The sequence below is a fragment of the Phaenicophaeus curvirostris genome, chromosome 3 (genome assembly GCF_032191515.1).
Source record: "Phaenicophaeus curvirostris isolate KB17595 chromosome 3, BPBGC_Pcur_1.0, whole genome shotgun sequence".
Lineage (NCBI taxonomy): Eukaryota > Metazoa > Chordata > Aves > Cuculiformes > Cuculidae > Phaenicophaeus > Phaenicophaeus curvirostris.
This window is the reverse complement of record NC_091394.1, coordinates 30,317,298-30,339,333: the sequence shown is the minus strand read 5'-3', so window position 1 is coordinate 30,339,333 and position 22,036 is coordinate 30,317,298. Positions and strand designations below refer to the sequence as shown.

The following is a 22,036-nucleotide window of genomic DNA, read 5'->3' as shown; positions in this document are numbered from 1 at the left end:
TAAGAGTACTTCAAAGCTAAAGATGAAAAACCTGAATAGGACATGCCAAAATGGGCAGATATGTCTACACCTAATAAGCTATTTTCTCACACTGTTCATAGTGAACCTCAGGGCTGTGCCACTATTTTCACTCTTCATCCCTTTTCTTTTTAGGGCTACTTTGTGTTCACGGGGTTTTTTATTTCTACCACACTGGTCATCCATTCCTACATATAAGACTTTGCCAGTAGGCTTAACTTACTCAAGTCTGTCTTCCAAATGTCTCTCAAGCCTCTTTCCTAAACAGCCATGATTTCTCTTCCTTTAATTTGATTTATCATACATGAATCACTTAAGTGTCCAGAACTGTGTCACAGTCCCAGCTCATCACGAATGGCCTGTATTATAGAACCTACAAACATATCCAGGAAGCAGCTGCAGTTTTGCCAGTGATTATTTTTTCACACCATCACACTGCAAGTATAGAATAAAAATTATCCCAGAGATGTAATTTTATACCTGCTAAATTTGACTTCTGTCTTCATAACAGTTTCACATGTCTTTGACCTGCAGAGCTTAGTTTCATGATGTATACCAAAGCCATGTTTTCTCTCTGGGAATTGGGTGGTGGTGGTTCAAAACTGACCCAAAATAAACAAAAACATGGACTGGAAGAAGCTGTGCTTTGATAGTGGATGAGAAAGACATGCTGCAGTCTTTCCTAGAGGCCTGTTTGAGTTTTCTGTGCTCAAGTGATAGTTATCACAAGGCCAGCTGCAAGCAACAGAATCCATGCATGAACAAATGAAGATCTTGAACAGAACAGGCCATCAGCATGGTGTCAATACACAGAACATCTTGTGTAGTCTGCTTGGTATGGGATCTATAGAGAGTAAGCAGACCTTCCTGTAGCTGGAAGGCTACGAGGGACAACTGGCAATGAATTACCCTGTCCAGCACAGCTGTGCAAAGCAGTACAAACAGTTCCGTCACACATCTTTGTTTGACAATGCATGTCCCAAGGAAGAGGTCAGCTAAGGCTCTGCTGCCCTTTCATCTGGCAGGCATTTAATTGTGGAGCTGTCCCTAAACCAACACACTCCCGAGTACCTAAGCCTTGGACACCTGAAAGTATAAAAGGTACTTTTTATCCAAAAGGATACAAAGCCTGGGTCAGTTCACAGGCCAAGGCCTCTCAACCAATCTCAAAAAACTATGTAGACCTTGAGATGTTTTTGTCCTCCTTGTTCCTGCTCTTTTGCCAGTAAGAAGGAGCATGTTAATTGTTTTATGTTTGTCTTCATTCCACATTGTAAATCTGGAAGCTGCCCTTCCATGAGGGACAGAAGCAGTCATTCAGAGAGAGAGAAATAATTTTACCCAGAGTGATTGCAGCTGTCTAACTGGTTGTCATTGTGGACCTTGGTGCTGTGGTTCTTGATGATGGTGTCTCTCTCAGTCATTCTGTGGGACTGTTTTTTTTCCCCAGGACAAAGTAAATGAAGTATATGCTCGAGCTCCTTTGGAGACGAGCTCATGGCCTGCCTGGCATCTTTCTGCAGCAGTGCTATGCCATTCTGAAGAGAATGATGTTGCATGCAGTGCTGCCTTGATCTCACAGATTGTGACAGAGGCGTTTGTCGTAGCTGTTGACTGTCATTGGGATATCCCACTTCAGGTCTTACATTCATTTTAACCTGGCAGCCTTCATTGTACAGCTGATGATTTCTTACTGCTTCTCCATGAATATTTGATCAGACTTAGGTTGATGTGGCCTTCATGGCATAACTTTCAAGGACCACATCCTACAATCCAGCAACAGATTGAATGGTAGGATCCAAACTAGAACTCAAAGCTCTTCCTTGCTGTGACTGAATGAGTTTTATCTTCTCCTACATGCAAAGCCTTTCACTTGCTCCCATACTTGTCAAATATCTAGCTGCTGAAGCAGTATACAGGCTGCCTCTTATGATGAAGGTGCCTTCATTCTGACTAAGCTCAAATGCAAAAAGAAAGTGTACAACAGATAGAAACAATTACTATCTACCTGGTGGGAATGTAGAAGCTTTTCCCATGCATGCAGTGACGGAATTTGAAAAACAAAAATTCTGCTGAAGGGAAAACTGACAAGAGAAGTGAAAGGCAGTAGGAAAAGCTTCTTTTGGTAGATCAGCAAAAAGAAGAATAAGAAAAACTCAGGATTATTGGTGAAGGCTTCTGATGATTTAAATAAGTGACTAATTCTCAGAAAGGAAAAGGAGGAGAATTCAGGACACTACAGGTCACTGCAGTCACTGAAAAGGCATAGTGCATTACAGCAAGGCTCTAGGGCTAGTGTTCATTATGATCTGCATTGAGAAAGGCATTCAGACTCTGTGAGCTATTTCTTAAAATAACATTTATTGCAGCTAACATTAAAAGGGAAAAGAGGATAGTATAAACAATGGATGGGAAGATAGCCTATGCACTTGCCACAACACCAGCCTGTGCCTTCTTTTGTTAAGTGTTATGTGGATCACTAGCTTCTTGATATACAGTTGTGTCTGAGTTCAGATCACTAGAGAAGGCTATGAAGCAAAACCTCCTGGGAGCATTTCAAGACACATGAAAGAATAAGACGTGATGGATTTACCAAGGGAAAATCTCTCTTGACCAACCTCATCTTCTTCTAGAATGGGATGCTTGTTCTATAAACAAGGGGACAGCAGAGGATGTTGTACTTCTTGGCTTTAATAAGGCCTTCAGTATGATCTCTGAGACCATCCTTGTAGCCAAGTTAGAGAGACAGTGGCTGAGTAAGCAGACAGTAAGGTGGGTGGACTGCCAGGAGCAGCAGGAGCAGGGCTGCTCCATGAGGACAGCTAGCCAGACTAAGGGTGACCCAGACTGGATGATGCCCTCACCAACTGGCACCACACCACAAGGTCTGATCCCAAGGAGGCAGAGCCAAATGCCAGTAACAGGGTCCATCAACAGCCCTGGACACAGCAAGAGAAGAACTAGGACCACAGTCCATCTGGGGAGCCCAGAGTCAGGGACCAGGGAGAGCTCATTGCTCCTGTGGGAAGGGTGACACGGGGATGAGAGACAGGGGGTAAGAGACTCACTGAGAGGTGCCCAGTCCCACTGTACTTGAGCAATGGAAGGAGGACGGACCCTGAAATGATGGCTAGATCCAACCAAGTGTTCAGATCATAAGGCAATGCCGTAGTGACAGGGCAGGTCCAACGTCAAGACAGGGAATCAGTTTGCAAGCTAGGAAGATAGGATCATGGCCAGGCAAGGCAGGTCTGTGTGAGGTAGAGACTGGCCCTGCTGCGGCATCACTGGGGCAAGTGCTGATGGCCCCAGTGAGGTGACATGGGCCACTTGAGGGAAGCCCCATGAGAGATCAGGGACAACATGTGGTGTTGATGTCCTCAGGGCTCAGTCACAAGAGCCTCCCCTCTGAGCAAGGAGTATCCTCACTCCTTACAGAGAGCTGGGCTCAGGAGCAGCTCAGTGGCTGTGGGGTGTCAGCAGGCTGTTTCAGGGGATGCAAAGGTCAGGGACAGTGTACTGGAAAGGGACATGTCATAAGAGTCCCAGGGCCGAGTGATGGGGTCAGGCCACCCCAAAAGACCCCGTTGGGCACAAGATGGGGGAGAAAGGAAGGTCTGCCTGGGTGGAAGGGGGCTCACTCAGAAGCCTGGCTCTGAATAATGGGTGACTGCTGTGTGGAGATCAGGAAGTTTTGTGAGGACAAGCCCTTGCATGACCAGAGAGCGGGCTCCTCACTGCTCAGCAGAGGGCTCATGAAGGCCTGAGCTCACTGTCAGGAAGCAGCAAGGGCAAGCTTTACCCAAGACAAGACAAAGCAGGAGGCAAGGGGGATCCCACAGCCAGCTGGGCAGGACCCTCACTGGCCAGAACTCAGTCCCACAGGACAGAGTAGACCCAGAGTGCACAGACAGGCCCACCCAAGTGTCCAGATCATAAGGCAATGTCATGGCTATGAGGCAAGTCCAAAGATAAACCATGAAGTCAATTCACACATCAGACCTACACTGAGGTCCAGTGATCACACGGCAGGGCCAAGGTCACACTAGGAGTGCTTGGCCAGGCACGGGCACAGCTGTGTTTGAACTAGAGACTAGTACACCTCTGATGTAGCACAGAGAGAGACTGAAGGTCCAAGTCATAGCTTAGGACTATTAAATGCTTATTAGTGCACTCAGAGTTCTGTCACCCACTTAGAAGCAAAAGAGACGGGCCTGGTGACAGGGCTTTGATCTGAAGTCCATCAGGAAGCAGACCTGGAGACAGGCACTTCGGAGAGGGAGTGAGGTACCAAGACTGAGCTGAAATGGGCAACAGTCTAGACTTACGGATTTTCACTTAATTTCTTGCTGATTAAAATAAAAATTTTGTTGATGATTCAAATATTGACAAAAATCAATGTAACAAACTATGAAACAAACACTTAGACCTTTCATCCTGCTTCCCACACTCAATTTCAGTCCCAAAACTCTGCTTCTGAGTTTCAGCTTTCTTGTTACACTCAGCACTTTCCGGTCTCTTTAGTGAAGCAGCAGGCAATGCAGGAAGTTGGGTTAGTGTATAAGTATTTCTATGTGCCTGCTGTTGCTGCTCACTTTTTCACTGTGCTCTAGTTTTCTCCATGGGCTGCAGTCTCACAGGAATGTCCTTACTCCATTATAAGTCACCTGCGGGCTGCTGTCCCTCTGGGGTGTCACTGGCCTGACTTGGGTTGCCTATAGCTGCTGTACTTCAGAAGTGTCTCCCTTGGCATGGAGCACCTCATCTCAAAACTGTGCTTTCAGCTAAGCTCTCAGTAACATCTCTTCCTACTTGTGTCTTCTGTTTTGTTTCTCCAAACACATCTCTTACATTTCTCCTGCTCTTTCTTAATTATTTTTGAGCAGAGGTGCCATCTACTCCTCTGACTGTCTGAAGATTTGGCATACAATGAGTTCTTTTCATCCATTACAGGATCAGCTGCAACTGGCTATGACTGGCAGAGGACATTTCACGTCCTCTCACAAGCATCATTTATTGTGATCCTTGCTCGCTTTTGTGCCTGTGCGGGACTGTGGCAGTAACACTGGGAGCTGTATCACTGAACACCTTATCAGGGAGTCACCTGCCCTTGCTGTCACCTGCTGCCCTGGGTCCCCTTCCCTTGCCAAGCAGCCTCACCCTTTACGATGATAAACTTCTCTCTGCTGTCTGTTTTCCAGACTGGACAATCTCAGCTCGCTAGCCACAAGAAACAGAAAACTGAACCACTGCTCCATGTCAAAGCCTTCCCAGCCGATATGTAGCTTTCATTTTTATCATAGAATCATAGAATCACTAGGTTGGAAAGGACTCACAGGATCATCGATCCTGTCATCCATCCATCATCATTCCTATCAATCACTAAACCATGCCCCTCAGCACCTCATCTACCTGTCCCTTAAACACCTTCAGGGAAGGTGACTCAACCACCTCCCTGAGCAGCCTCTACGAGTGCCCAATGACCCTTTTCATAAAAAATCTTTCCTGTTGTCAAGCCTGAACCTCCCCTGGTGGAGCTTGAGGCCATTCCCTCTCGTCCTGTCCCCTATCACTTGGGAGAAGAGGCCAGCACCCTCCTCTCTACAACCTCCTTTCAGGTAGTTGTAGAGAGCAATGAGGTCTCCCCTCAGCCTCCTCTTCTCCAGGCTAAACAATCCCAGCTCCCTCAGCCACTCCTCATAAGACTTGTTCTCCAGCCCCTTCACCAGCACATTATTCAGCATATCATTTTCTTGAATATCATTTTGGAGCCCAGGACAGCTTTCCCCCCAGAGTCCAGGAGGTTTCCTGAGGGCTCTTTTCTCATGACTGTGATTACAGCATGCTGCCTGCAAAGTCTTGCGCCTTCAGCCATGTGTTTGGTTTGCTTAGGAGAGGGCAGGCCTTTCTTGCAAGTCAAATATGCAGAGAAGCGTAGAATGGTCTCAGACAACTATGTTTCCCAAAGAACAGGCAGAGAAATTACAACAGCTCCAGACCTTCCCCAAAAGACATGAGAATAAAAGGCACACAGTCCACAGAACACTTCTAATGCTGTCGTATGCAGCATTAAAAGAACGTGATCGCATGTGTCTGTTTTTTGTACCACAGAACTTTAGCAGTAGCGTGTAACCAAAACAATACAACATACAGTGAAAATGGAGTGTAGCAGATAGACAGGCAGTGATTTATTGACATACCAAATTCAGTCACACTGCCAGGGAACAAAAAAGGACAATGGACGGTACCTAGACGTTGTGGAAACTGAGATTCACGTTTCTAAACTCTTGCTGAGCTTCAGTGCTCAGAAACAGCTGGCAGTGTTTGCTCCCTTCATGGCTTCTTTTCCCTTCGTAATACTCTCCCTGCTGCTCTTTGCTGAATCGCTTTCCATGGAGGCTGCAGCAGCCACATCTACTGTGGCAGCTCCTTTACAGCAGGTCCTGCTGGTACAGTTCTGGGCCCAGCTATTGGTACAGGGTGTATAGATTTTGTTCAGCTTTGTTGAATCTGCACTTTCAGCCCTCATTCTAGCCTCTACAGAGGACATTTTCTCCTTCATAAAACAAACAGCTATAGCCCTTCTACAGTATATGACTGTGATAATATTTTATCGTTCAGGGCACGGTCATTTTCAAATGCCTCTGGATTTTTGCCAAATAATATTTCTTTTTCTTTAAAAATTACCAGATTCCAAGCACAATGCCACTGGTTTACACTTTCAGTATATCAATCAGAAGCATCTATTTGCACAAAAATCAAAATAAGACCAGAATTGGAGCCTACATTAAGTTCCCAAACCTAGTTTACAACAGATGTCTGTCTTTCATAAGACTAATAAACATCACTACATATCCCTAGTGACACCTAATGGGCCAGCTGAAAATGAGTCAAATGCTTCTGTTTCACAGTGAGGACACTGGATGGGCTCTGTGCCTTGAAAATCTCTCTTGTGTTGTTTTAGGAAGCCAATTTCAGCCATGATTTTCTCCATTTCTTTGCTTTAAAATAATCACTGAGCAAAAGAATGATTAAGCAAGTGAATAGCTACTTGTTTCTTCATGTTATATAATAAATACTTCCATAATAAATGTCCATACTTAGTGTTGTCGTTGTACCTAGAAAGTGTAGAATGACAGATATGCTTATTTGAGTTTAATAACGATTTTATAATTGCTTAATTACCTTACACACTCTGCTCCTTAGGGCAATATTGTACTAATCTGGGCTTTTTTCTTTTTTTTTTTAAGGTTGTAGCAAAACTGTTGACTGCTATTGCTATAAGGGTAACAGATATAATCTACATAGTAAAGATTGAAATGTCATATCTCTTGAAATATTTTTTTGCTTGAATACTTTTTTTAAATCATAGTTAATCCCTTATGACTGCCTTGGGAGTACCAGTATTTGCAGTTCTCCCATAGACTTCATAGCAGATACATATATATATTTTCCCTGCTGCCAGCATCATCATTTCAAGTTATATTGAATGCTGACTTTGAAAATGGTTGGAGCAGCTCCAAATACTGCCATGTATCTCCTTTTTTAAATACTTTTTAAGCACTGATACTGTACTTTGCAGTTCTGCACGTGTACACCAGCGGAAGGGAGATTGCTTGACTCATCAATTAATAATAATAAATTTTAAATTGGATAAACCTTAACCTAAAGAACCTTCCCTATATAAAACTGCGAATTAGGAAATAACATCTCTATAGGACTATCACAAAAGAGGAAAGAGTTCCTTGCGTGATTCTTGTGGGCATGAGAGAGCTGAAGAAGTCCACCTTTTAAGATAAACATTCTTCTCACGTTTTTGAAGTTATAGCTCTTAGGCAACATCTTTATATATTTGCTAATGACACTGAGAGGACATCTTTTAAAACTACCTGGAAATATAATGATGAATTAAAAGTATTTATTTATTTGATATACTATATAGCAATAAGCTCAAGGTAATAAAAGGAGCTGTAGGGTTTACCTTGAAAAGGTCAAAATAATAAAAAACATTCCCAAGTTGTTTAGTGACTTCATGTATGAATACATTCTGGTTTCCAAAATACGATCTAAATCCTAGTCTAAGACACTTCTGTCAATAAGCACTACCCACTGTATTGCGTTGCAGATTCTGTGGTGTTATAACACAGAACAGATAATGACACATTTAGTTTGCAATGCTTTTATTATAATAAATAGAAGGACCACCAATTAACATTTACAAAATCAATTACCAGTCACTGGAATGAAGATGGGAAATTTTATCCGTCAGGAAGATGTTGTATTTGGAAATAATAATTTATGAAGAAATGTTAAATTTCTGCATGCTCCCTCAGAACAAGAGACACAGCCTTATAGTATGTGCAGCACAAAGGAGCCCAAATGCATTCCTGGAAGAAGAATGCGTTGATGAAGTTTAGAAACTTGAAGTTTCATCTGCAAGTTGTCCAGGCATCAGCTCGAGGATGGTGGCCCAGAAAGCTCAGCAGAAAGGATTATTCAGATTATTCTGAAAGCTATGTTTATTTCACTGAACTCTTACAGAGAAACCAGATTCTTAATAGCAGTGGCAGGATTTCAAACAAAAATCAAAACACTGTACCTGTCTCTCATGGTCAGAAATATTTCTAAGTTACCTCCTGAAATTCTCATTCACTCCTGGATTTAATTCCTGAATAGAAGTTGTGTGAACAGAAAAGCCCGCACCTAAAGATCTGAAAAGTCACATGCTTCCTCGGGAATACCTCCCTAGATACTGAAGGCTTTCCACTTCGAGAAAATATTGAAGAGATGAGATCTACAATACTACAGAAAGGTGGGCCTGTTTCTGAGGGGAAGGCAAGCAGTATTTCCAGCTCTCTTTCTCCTTAGGGGGAACAATATCTACCAAAAAAGAAAATCATGTTGGTTGGGTTGTGTCTGATTATGAAAAGGAATGGGTGGTCAGCCTTAAATTCTTCAAATCCTGAGGACTCTTGGATGTCTCCCACCACCCCTGCTGAGCCTGCCATCTCAGTGCCCTCTTCATTGACTTCCATGTACACTTCATGAATGGCCTCAGACATCTTCAGGCTCTCTGCTGAAGAAATGCCAGACAGATTGGCTGAAGGACTGAATAGGTCAGTCATACCCAAGCCCATTAAGACAGACGTGAGGTTATATTTTTCCTCAATCTTCATGCGCGGGAGGTACACTTTCATTCTTTTCCTTTCCATCACACTGGGACTGGTCCATTCTGTAAGTTTTTCAAAGCTGATTTTCTTCTCAAGCTGCAAAGAGAGATAGGGAAAAAAAATGTCTGAGACTACTGTGATGACCTTAACAGTTGTGTTTATAACACTTGTTAGTCTTTTTTCCCATTTACTTTGTGTACACAATAGAACTGATGCAGAATATAAATATATTTGTTTATCTCTATGCTTTCTCCTGGCTACAGCCTATATCTCATCTGTCTTGATGAAGTTCTCCAAAACCTCGTCAGCTGAAATTTTTTTCATCAGATCAAGGCTTTTTTTCTGAAAATAGTTCTTGAAAACATCAAATTTGCCCCAGATTGTTCCTCCTGGAAGATATTTTATAGACCACTTCCCTCATTATGGTTCCTTTTCAAAGCTGCTTTTCCCATTTTCCTTCTAGTCAGCTCTTGAAATTCTTTCTTCATCATTTCCTTTTTTTTTTTATTTCCCCTGGGATTAACTTTTCTAACAAACTATCGACTGCTCTCCTGGAAGACTGAAATCACTCGAAATGAAAGAATGTCCTGCTCGCTTACCTGTTTCTGTTACCCAATGGAGATTGTTGCACATAGCAACACCCTATTCTGCAGAGCTACAGCAGCACTGTGCTGCTCTACCTGCATTTCATTAAACTGAGCCCAGGGCTCTGCTCAGAGGCCAGTCCCTGCCTGAGCACCTGGTAGCACTTGGGAGGGCTTTTGCTCTCTCCTGCCTACTCAACACAGCAGTGATCTTGGCAGCTGGGATACAAACGGACAGCAAAAGGTCTGATAGCAGCCAAGGCCCACGGAAGTGATAACTCTTCTCCTTCCCTCACCAGGGCCATACCTGCTTCAGGCCAGAGACATCATCAGGCAACATCACCAACATGCTCAGCTTCCCGCTGGCGAATGGAAGCTCCAGGATCTTCATTTGGTCTGCAGCCATCTCTGCCACTTTGAAGGTGCTGTTCACACACATCATTTGCACAGGTCTGCTTTCTTGCTGCAGAAGCAGAAACATGGGACAACATGACCAGGAAGCAGTTATTTTCTTTAGGCAGACAGATTTGCAAGCCTTTGAAAGGGACAATACTCAATCTTCAGGCATGTTGCCTTTGAAGAAGAGCTTTGTCTCCATTTCCTTCTCTGGTCAGACACAGCTCTTCCTTCTCTGGTCAGACACAGCTCTTGCAAACACTCCTTGGCCTTAGCTCCAGGTATTGACAGTGAGGGTCCCAGCTAAACTACCCAACCTGTGACAGCAGGAGGTTGTATATGTACCATCCAGCCAACAGCCACCCTGGTTCTGGCCTGTGCCCTCCTACCTCTGTAACATTGAAGGGCACTTCCCGAGTGTGTTCTTCTTTAAATGCAGTCTTCCATACCCCTTTGAAGTAAATGGCATTCACAAGGACCAGCACAGTATCAAGATCAACAGAGCCTGGTTTAAGGAAATCTTGGATTTGTCCTTTAAGAAAGAAACAAGCAGAGAGTGGTAATATGCACTTCCTCTGGTGTGCACAAATGCCTGCAATAAAGGGCAATGGGCTGTGCAACTTTTTGAAGTTATGTATTCATAACAATAAGCAATCTATTCTTATTTGACCTACTTCTAGATGTAATGAGGAAGGAAGACAAGGGTAGAGAAAATAGCAGGTAGGGGAAAATATCTGCCATCCATTTCTGAGTCCTTACCATTTGTCTCTTTTTCCACCCAGGAATTAATGAGCTGTCTTGCTTCCTCTGTAGCTGTTTTGAAGGCAACTTCTTCCACCTCTGAGTTGTAGAATTTCTTCGCACACTTTAAGTATTCCTGTAAGCCAAAGGATTACAGTTGTCAGCCTGATGAGAACTTGAAAATGTATGAATGTGAAATGCAAGATTGTGAAATAAAGCCAAATGGTGAACTTTTATCCTTGGATTTGCATGTCAGTCACAGATACCTTCCTGCACCTGAATCTTTAAGCTGGAAGAAAAGACTACTTCACATATTTAGGTCTGCCACTTCTTTTCAGATAGGATTCTAAGTTAAAATTTTGAAATATTTTTTTCATTCTACTAAAACACTTTCAGTTTAAAAAACATTTTCAAGGACAGAGAATGTTTCCTTCATTCTCTTTGTGCCAGCTTTTTATTTTGAATACTGTGTTCCTACATTCTTAGATTTCAAAACCAAAGCTTCCTCTCACAGGGAAGATTTGGTATTTGATTTTGGAAAACTCCAAATTTGACAGTTTCAGTCTTCATTCTTTCAAGTCATAAAAGATATTTCATTTCCCTTAAAGGTTACCATTTCCATTAAAAGCCATTTTGCAGAGAACAGTAACCTTGATTAATCCCTGTGGCTGTTGCAACATGAGCATATTCATGCCATAGGTTTTCCCGGCTTCCACCTAAAAGCCACAGGAAGGTTCAAACTCCTCCTAACCATTTCCCCTTATGGCTCACAACCACCTCTTCATTGACAGTGCACTGTTGGTGGTGGTACTTCTCCAGGATAGAGTCACATGGGTCTTTGCGGGGAATCTTGCCGAAGTCAGGTCGCAGTACAACTCACCTGAAGAACGGGGTATGTCTTTTCAATATAGAGCCTATCAGCCATCTTCAGTGAGTGTGTAGCATTTGTCTGGGTGATGTCTGAGAGAAGATCCTTGAGTGAATTGTGGATGTAATCAGAAGTGCCGCACTGAGGTTATGGCATGAAAATGAGAAGATACATTGCATTAGTTTATTCTTATCTAGGAAATAACACCCTAAAGGATTGTCCCTATCGGTTAAGAGTCATGCTGCAGTGGAGTCCTCCCCCACAGACATAAGACTATCACCTTTGGGACAGCAAGTGCTGTGACAACGGCATTCAATTGACAAGGTGACTTATCCTCTCAAGATAAGTCCCCTGAAATGTGCTTTTTGTAAGAATGTAGTTGTGTTCCTGACATTGAGATTTCTGGGCTCTTCTCTACCCAACATCTTCCTGCTCTGCTTTGGAGTCTCCCAGCTGCAAGTCTGACTGCTGTACCCTGGCTCCAGATGCTGAACCCCTTTCACATGCTGTCTCCCAGGAGCACGTGCCCAAGAATGCACCATGGTGCCCAGAGCATCCTGGCCCACAGTGTCACTTCTTCTGGTGTAAGATGTGCAACCTGCCTTCTTTCCATCGTTTTTAACATAAAGGTGAGTTACACTCTCCTTTCCTGCCTCCATAGGTCTCCTTGGTTTGAGAGCATTATAACAAGTTTTGACAGAGTCTGAAACTGCAAGGAGGAGAGCCAGAACAGTTCTAGTTTTGTTCCAAGGAAAAAATAAGACAAAAAGGGAAATCAAGTTATTTCCCTACCTGGGAGTCAGTAGGGTCTCCAACTCCTGTAATGTTATCAAAGCGAAGAACCTGCAAGAGAAAATGGCAGTGGTAGAAATGAAAAGAATTATCAAAAATTATACAGATCTGAGATTTACATGATGCTTGAGGTAAAGCTGTTGGCTCAGGAACAAAAAGTGCTAACTGAGAATATCAATGAAGTAAAAATTTATAAGTGAGCTTGAAACTGGTTTATGCTCTCTACAGCCTTCAGAGAAAAGTAAATATCACTCTTTGCTTAGACTATATTTTTCTACTGAATGTTTAAAAATTAACTGAGTTACCTATTATGTACTGCTTGTAGTCTCTCTTCCTGGGATTTATCTCTTTTATGTATTTAAAGAAAAAAATCTGATCAAATTATCTGGAAGATGTCAGAATTTAGGAAAAATATATCATATCATATCATATCATATCATATCATATCATATCATATCATATCATATCATATCATATCATTTGCTAACTTGTAATCCATTTTGTTATTGGGGTAAATTTTTTCCGAGGTCAAAACTAGCTGCCCCTCGTAGTGAAAATATACGTTTATTCTCTACATGACTCTCAATCCAGTTGACAATTTCTGTGACTTTGGCTTACTTCTGGTGCATTAGAAGAGGTGAGAAAATCTTCAGAGGATAATATATCTCAGAGACATTACTTAGAAAACAACAAGCACAAATAGAAGTCACTGTACACCTATGTAAGTAACCTACCTTCTCCATCTGAGATTGCGTGTTATCTCTTGCTCCCATACAGACCAGGGCCAGGGCTGTAAAGATGCTCAGGGGGGAATAGAACATGTTGTCATTGGGGTGGTGGACTTTCATCTCTCTGAATACATCAAAACAAAATTCTGCATTTGCTGCAGCGATGGACTCCATTGTGAAATTACTTTTGTCTAAAACAAACAGAGAAGTCTGACTTAAGATGATGAAATATATTAATTGTAGTGCAAGAAACTCTCTAAACTGAACTGCTTATCTGGGTGATATGAGGTAGGGGGTTTTATTACTTACAAATTCTACTAGCTACTATGTTTTAGGCTTTAAGATCTATTTATGGTTTTGGTGAAGAAACTATTCATGAAGCAAATGCTTTTTATTTCATTTTAGAAAATGTAACTGTTGAAGATAATGCAGAACTGCAGTACACTGGGGTCAGCTGAACATGCCACATTCATTAATTTCATTCAGAGAATATCGTCCATAAATTCTGAAACTGAGCTTTAGTTTCATCCTCTTGAATTTAAACGAATTTCATTTTGCTTTTTAATTCTAAATGAAAAGTTAAAGGGAAGGAAGAAGAAGAAAGAAAGGGTGTCATAATATATCCCCAGCTTTTCAATGTGGAAGAGTTAGTAAACAAAGCTATAGTTCGTACAAAAAATACTTCGACTTTATGCATGGTAGAATGTGAAATAGTAAAATAATGCAGAACACACATGTGAAGTTTAGATGAGGTTCCTGCAGAAGACATACTTTAATCATATGTTTCTTCAATGGATATTGAAGGCCATAAACATGAGGTTCCATCAATCTTTTTGTAAATTTTGTACAAGAGAGGAGTCTATTAAACTGCACATTAGAACTTAAATCATAAAAGAAAGGCTTACCTTATCAGCTTCACCTGTGAACCTAATAGTACAGCTCCTTAGCTGTACTTGGGGTATGCTTGCTGAACTCCTTGAAATATATCGTGTAATTTTGTGACCCGCCCCACAATGCCTGTTCTGTGTTTACCAAAGAAAGTGATGGATGGAGCTTGATGCCAGACATGCATTTTTACTTGGAAGAAGTCCATAAAAAATGTCCAGTTTCAAAAAATAAAAAGCAAAAGCCTGAATTAATGGATTTTACCCTAAAATATTCAGAATGGAAGATTAATTCATCATAGCAAGTGGAACATACCTGAAAAGGAAGGAGCCTATTAAAATGCCTGAAGAAAAAAATAATTCTGAAAGGTATTGATTGGAACTTGAATAGTAAGTGTGATTAGCTTATCATAGAATCATAGAATCACCAGGCTGGGAGAGACCCACCAGATCATCGAGTCCAACCATTCCTATCAAACACTAAACCATGCCCCTCAGCACCTCGTCCACCTGTGCCTTAAACACCTCTGGGGAAGGTGACTCAACCACCTCCCTGGGCAGCCTCTGCCAGTGCCAATGACCCTTTCTGTGAAAATTTTTTCCCTAATGTTCAGTCTAAACCTCCCCTCGTGGAGCTTGAGGCCATTTCCTCTCGTCCTGTCCCCTGTCACTTGGGAGAAGAGGCCAGCACCCTCCTCTCCACAACTTTTTTTAGGTAGTTGTAGACAGCAATGTGGTCTCCCCTCAGCCTCCTCTTCTCCAGGCTAAACAACCCCAGCTCTCTCAGCTTTTCCGCATAAGGCCTGTTCTCCAACCCCCTCACCAGCTTTGTTGCTCTTCTCTGGACTCGCTCCAGCAAATGGCAACAAATAGTGTGGCATAGCTAGAGAAAACCAAAAAAGGTGGCAAACTGAGTCTTGCAGAATGTCTCTAAGGAACTTAGAGTTAATTTCCTTATTATGCCTCTGTAAAGGTTACCGACAGGCCACATTTCTCTCAGGATCACCATTCTGTGAACTCAAAAACTTTGCTAAGACCAGCACCTGCAGGACTGCCCTTACTATACTTATCACAACTTTTATCTCTCCAGTTATTGGCTGGACTACCACCAAGTCTTTCTTCACCAGAATCTGTAGCTTTTGATGAAGAATGGAGAAACTGCGACTACCAAGGAACTTGTGAAAGAGCACATCCTTCAAGTTTTAATTGCTAACTGTAATAAAATTGACATAGTTTATTCTGCAGACACTTGTATGCAGTTGCCTAGTGCAACTAACAGTCTGCGTCCTAGAAGATCACGGACATAATGTTTCACAGAGCACAGTTTTTCATCCTAGAGCAATCTAGCTTAGGGATCTTGGACACAGTGACAGTCTGTGCAGCACATCAGTAGAACAAAACTCTCAGGGAGCATATCATGGGAATACAAATTAACCCTTAAAAACAATATTCAGAACATCTGTGTAGAGAAGAATTACAGAGCTAAAGAAAGGTGTATTAGAGAAAGAGGGGCTTAGCAGAGAAGAAAGACAAGGTTTCTGTGGCTTTTTAAGTTCAGACATCGGGATATTTCAAACCGAGTCAGGTACTACCTGAAAAGACTTTGAACTTGCTGTAAAAGTTTTGAAGGGTGGTTTAAGATGAGTTGTTCTTTTCCTTCTCCACAGATCACAGCACCAGATGCTAGGTTCAAAATGTGCCTTTTGTACAGAGACCATTCTTACAGATCTTTCACAAGTAACTTCATTTCACATCAGATGAACAAACCACCTGAAGAAACATTCATGGTCTGCAGGACAGTGATAATATACAATAGCAAGCAGAAAGCAGTCACATAATTCCTTTGAAACTCTTTGAAACAACAGAATGAACAGACAATAAAAGAAACTACCTTGACCTCTTTAAATGTCATGAGATTTTGAAACAGAAATCCAAAGTCAATATACAAAATACATCTGAAATTGTTTAGAACAAATTATGCTTCTGGAGAGAAGAGGTGGACTCTTTAACCCTTTTAGTTTTCTATGCAAGTGAAAAGCCTCTGAATCATCCATACCTTTCTCCCTTATACAATTCTTGTTAGTCCCATTCAGCTGAAGATGCTAATGCAATAGTAACGCTGAAAAGCTGAATCCAGACTGTTGCACTTACATACAACTAGTACTTTGCATGGCACAGCCATGGGCATTCTGCTACAGCCATTGCTGTGCATCAACAGTACTTTTGAGGAAAGGTCATTAGGCCTTGCCTCACATTTGTGGCCCATCATCACAAATGTGTTGTAAAGAAAACGAGCAGCAGTACATAAATTGATCATCACTGGTTTGAATCCTGTTTAGCTAATAATTGTATCATCACACTGGTGGAAATAACAGGTCAAATGGGTGGAGGTGTCTGTACATGACAAATACCTTTAATCACACAACTAGGAGTGCTCCCAAAACTGCAAGCTGTTCCTGTGGCTGCTGCCCTTTCTGCCTTTCCTGCTTAAGACTTCTTTGTTTCAGCTCAAAAAAAGCTTTAACACTCACAGCCACGGTCCATTGCTGTATACTTTACAGCTGAGAAGTCAAAGGAATAGCCAACGTGTTTTTACCCTGTCTCTTCTAACTTTGGAGTATGCTTTGAATATTTTTCCTAGACAATCAAATTGCCTAGCAGTACGCTTCAGCTCACTGTATGTGAATCACCTTGGCATTTATGCACCATCTGAATCACATTTGTATCATCACAGATAGCCTATGACTGAGTAGATACAAAGATGTCCAATGGGTCATTACAGTTGTTTCATAAGAGCCAATTTGGAGTATTAATTTTGTGAGCAATGGTATGGTTTTCAAAATACTTCTGAGTTGAATATATTCACTAGTGACAGGAAATCTTTTATTGGTCAAATGAATGATTAATGTAAAGGAAGTTGTAGAAGTAAAAATCTTGATCATGATCAGCCATCAATGCAGAATCATAACAACATAAGAGGTACTGCATGGTCTACTTTAGATCTGTCATGGAGTCTAGTGAGATTAAGCAAACTTTCCTGTAGCTGAAAGACTTTCTGAGATAAAAGATAATGGCTTGCCCTGTCCAGCACTGCTGTGTAATGCAGCACGAACACAAAAGGATGTGTTTTGCCACATGTCCTTGTTTCGACAATGCATGTCCCAAGAAAGAGGTCAGCTAAGACTCTGCTGTCCTTTGCTCTGCCAGGCATTTCATTGTGGAGCTGTCCCTAAACCAACAGACTCTTGGACATTTGAGCCTTTCCAAAGGGATATGAAGTCCAGGTCAGCCCACAGAGCAAAGCCTCTCATCCAATCACAAAACCACACAAAGGACTCAAGATTTTGTTCTCATCCACACTGCTGCTCTTTGGCCAGTACAAAGGAGCATGTTGATTGTTTTGTGTTTGTCTTGCTCTGAGTGACTGCCAGTGATTGTTCAGTTAGCTGCCATTGCACACTTCAATGTGTAGCTATCCATGATGATTTCTCTCTCAGCTGTCTGGTAGGACTGTGGGTTTTCTTTCATTAGAAGAAAATGAGGTGTCAGGTAAAACTTTGTCAGATAAGATCCCTTAGCTTACCTGGAACATTTCTGCAGCAGTGCTGTGTGATTCTGAAGAGACTGACATTGTCACATGCGGTGCTACCTTGAGTTCTCACAGACTGTGACAGTGTCATGCACGTCTCAGTGTTGGCAGAATGGGTTTCTCCAGGGAAGCCATCTTCCGAAGAATCCTGTGATGGCCTTAGGCACAAGTCTCTCACACCTATTTGCTGCATTTGCTTAGCATTGCTCACAGTATCCAGGGGCTGCTGCTACATAGATTCTGGACCATCACATACAGCACTCCCTTTGTCAGTCACCACAGCATATGCTGTGACTTTATTCATCCCTCAAGTCCCTGGGATCAGCCAACAACCAGGGTGAGGCTGTGTATGGTCTTACTTCACAGGGTCTTAAAGAGGCAGCATGGAACCCAGGCTCTCATGCCCAGCATGCACATGGTGCAGCACAGGTGGCCACTGGCATTAGCATGGCTTGTTCACAGACTGTGCCATACAGGATCTTAGGTAGCAGAGTTCCTCCCCACATGGAAGAGTGGTCATGGAAATGTGTGACTGGCACTGTTCATGTCACCATGCCTGTCAACTTCCCTTCCACTGCTCACTGGGAGGCTACCCAGCATGTCAATTTTATTGGCACGTGCTCCCAGAAATGATAATGTTCGGCTTTTGCACAAAATAGGAGAAATTGATCTTTTGGTTTGCTTCAACACAGACATACTTCCACAAAGTCTTCCTCTCCTCTGACTAGTAGCCTACTGCAATGTGTCCTGCTCCCCCTGCAGGAAAAGACTTCTGCAAAAGAGGAGAGAAGGAAAAACATACAGCTGGCATACACCAAATGGACTGTGAGTCAACAATGTGGCCTTGTGGCAAAGAAGGTCAACAGCATCATGGACTGCATTAAAAAAAGCATTGCCAATAGCTAAGGGTAGACTATACTTCCCCTCTGCTCAGCACTGGTGGGAACACAGTTGGAGCGGTGTATCCAGCTCTGGGCTTTCTGGTACAAAAGTAATATGGATATACTGGAGTAGGACCAAGGCTGCTGCAGTGATTAAAGCACCTGTCATGAAAGAAGAGGCTGAGAGAGATGAGACTGGTAACCACGGAGAGGAGAAAAGGCAGAGCAGATGTTATCCATGTGTGTAGCTTCTTTGATGGGAGAGTGAAAAGTAGATGAAACGAGTTCCTCCAGTGAACAGGCCAACCAGCCTTCTGAAGAGTTCAAAGTCTGCCCTCTGGAAATTTAATGCTGCTGTCCTACTAACCACCCTCTTTCCTTCACCTAGAACAGAAAACCCTATCATCTCATGATCGCTTTGTCCTAGGCATCCACCTACTGCCACATCCCCCACAAGGCCTTCTCTGTTCACAAACAGCAGGTCCAGGAGGGCACCTTCCCTTGTTGGTTCATTCACCAGCTGTGCAAGGAAGTTGTCTTCCACGCACTCCAGGAACCTCCTAGACTGCTTCCTTTCTGCTCTATTGCACTTCCAGCAGATATCAGGAAGATTGAAGTCTCCCACAAGAACAAGAGGCATAGATCTAGAGATTAACCCCAGCTGTTTATAGAAGAGCTCATCAGCTGCTTCTCCTTAGCTGGGTGGTCTGTAACAGACTCCCATCACAAAATCTACCTTCTGGTGGGCTCCTCTGATTTTAACCCACAGGCACTCAATCTCCTTATCACCACAATCCATCTCAATGGAGTCCAAGTCCTCCCTTACAAAGAGGGCTACCCCACCTCCTCTCCTACCCTTCCTATCCCGCCTGAAGAGTTTGTACCCCACCATAGCTGTACTCCAGTTATATGAGTCATCCCACCACGTTTCTGTGATGGCAATGACATCATAGGCTCCTTGCCCTACGACAGCTTCCAGCTCTTCCTTCTTATTCCCCATGCTGCGTGTATTGGTGTAAATGCACTTCAGCTGAGCTGCCGAGCCTTCAGCCCTCTTAGAGGGAACAGAGTTTGTTCCCAATTGCCTGGTAACTGGAGTAGCTAGCACCAGAGTGCCCGTATCTCCCTTAGCACCCCAAGGTGTGTTCTCCCCCACTTGCTGCGTGGTGATATACTGGTGGTCCTCACCAGCACACCCTCTCCCAACCACCATTGCCCCATGTCCAGGCTCGTTCCTGTCTAGCCTGGTCTTAACCCCCTCCCCCCTTCACATCTAGTTTAAAGCTCAATTTATGAGCTTAGCTAGGTTTTTAGCAAGGGCTTTTGCCCTCCTAGGAGGCACACATGTCCCCTCCTTAGCAACAAAGCCGGGGGGTGCGTGAGCCACCCCATGATCAAAGAAGCGAAAGCCCTTTTCCTCACACCAGGCTCAGAGCCAGGCATTAATTGAATTCTTCTTCCTGACTTCCAGCTTCTCTTTATTTAGCCTTGGGATGGAGCAGAATACTATTTGTGCCCCAGAGCCCTCCATCATTTTCCCAATGGCCCTGAAGTCTTTCTTAATGGCTTTGGTCTTTCTGTTTACTAGATCATTGTTACCAGTTTGGACTATCAGAGGATAGTAGTCTGTCTCGTGGACCAGGGACAGAAGTTTTCTAGCTACCTCCTTCACTGATGTCCCTGGTAAGCAGCAGACCTCTCTGTGGAGCGGGTCCGGTCTGCAAATGGGTCCCTCCATTCCTTTTAGGAGGGAGTCCCCTACAACAATCACCCTCCTCTTCTTCCTAATGGAGGATGTTTTTATCTTTTTCTGAGGATGGCGTGACCTGGGGAAAGATTCTAGGCTGTGGGAGCCATCGTCCTCATCCTCAGGGTTGGATTCTGCCTGCAGCACCTGGTACTTGTTCACCAGGGGGATCTGGGGTTTTGCTCTCTCGTTAAGGGGAGCAGGTTTCCTTCGTCTGGCAGGAACTTGCTGCCATTCCCCATCTCTTGTAACCCCAACCTTGCAGTTTGCAGGTGGATGGTGTTCAGACACACCAGCTCCAGCAGGCTGCTGAGTTAGTGAGAGGGCACTACTCCACTGGTCTATCTCCCTCTCACACTCCCTGATGGTCCTCAGCCTCTTTACCTTCTCCCTTAACTCCTCCACCATACGATGCAGTTCCCCCACTCGAGTGCAGCTTTCACAAGTGGAGCCAGTAACAGAGGCACGAGCCGGTGTGGGAGGGGGCGCTGCCTGCTGCCCAGGGTCTGGGGAGCTGTCTGCACCCACTGTGGCTCTGGCTGGGTGGCAGCATCCATCCTGCCTGCTGCAGCACATGGAGCAGCTTTAATCTTCTGCTGGATGGCCACCATGGTCTTCGGTGTCTCCTGTCTAGTCTCTAGGTCCTCTCTGCGCCTGCCTTCTCGCCCTGCCCACTCAAACTGCCGTGATCCTCCTTGCCATGCTCCCAGGGGGACTTGGGTCGGAGCAATCTCTGGTTGGGGAGGGCTGGGGAATGAAGGCTGGGGAATGGAGGGATTGAGAGCAGCCCTGAAAAGAAGGACTTGAGGGTATCTGTGGACGAAAAGCTGCACATAACCAGCAATGTGCACTCACAGCTCAGAAGGCCAACCGTATCCTGGGCTGCATCAAAAGAAGTCCAGAGAAGAGCAAGGAAGCTGGTGAAGGGGCTGGAGAACAGGCCTTATGAGGAACGGCTGAGAGAGCTGGGGTTGTTTAGCCTGGAGAAGAGGAGGCTGAGGGGAGACCTCATTGCTCTCTACAACTACCTGAAAGGAGGTTGTGGAGAGGAGGGAGCTGGCCTCTTCTCCCAAGTGACAGGGGACAGGACAAGGGGGAATGGCCTCAAGCTCCGCCAGGGGAGGTTCAGGATGGACATTAGGAAAAAGTTTTTCACAGAAAGGGTCATTGGGCACTGGAACAGGCTGCCCAGGGAGGTGGTCAAGTCACCTTCCCTGGAGGTGTTTAAGGAACGGATGGACGAGGTGCTGAGGGTCATGGTTTAGTGTTTGATAGGAATGGTTGGACTCGATGATCAGGTGGGTCTCTTCCAACCTGGTTATTCTATGATTCTATGATTCTAAGTGTGACCAGCAGGTCGAGGGTACTGATTCTCGCCCTCTACTCCACTTTCATGAGACCCCATTTGGAGAACTGCGTTCAGTTCTGAAGCCCTCAGCACAAGAAAGACATGGACCTGTTGGAGTGGGTCTAGAGGAGGATCACAAAATAGTCAGAGGGAAGGAGAACATCTCTAGTGAAGAAAGGCTGAGGAAGTTGGGGTTGTTCAGCCTGGGGAAGAGAAGACTCTGAGGAGACCTTATTGCAGCCTTGTACTTAAAGGGATCTGTAAGAATGATGGGGACAATCTTTTTAGCA

The 22,036-nt window shown here is 43.7% G+C and overlaps 2 protein-coding genes across 2 annotated transcripts in view; both read right to left on the bottom strand.

Annotated features, from left to right (window-relative positions):
• Positions 1–22,036, bottom strand: part of LOC138718875 (ovalbumin-related protein X-like) — a 114,863-nt gene that overhangs the window by 85,250 nt on the left and 7,577 nt on the right. The gene's annotated exons all lie outside the window — the stretch shown is intronic.
• LOC138718881 (ovalbumin-related protein X-like) lies at positions 8,877–14,235 on the bottom strand. The gene is made up of 8 exons (XM_069853567.1): positions 14,203–14,235; positions 13,304–13,488; positions 12,570–12,620; positions 11,790–11,918; positions 10,928–11,045; positions 10,558–10,700; positions 10,080–10,235; positions 8,877–9,284 (listed from the first exon to the last, which is right to left on the bottom strand). Exons 2-8 carry the CDS (start codon positions 13,469–13,471, stop codon positions 8,883–8,885), a joined length of 1,167 nt encoding a protein of 388 aa, XP_069709668.1. The 5' UTR covers positions 13,472–13,488; positions 14,203–14,235; the 3' UTR covers positions 8,877–8,882.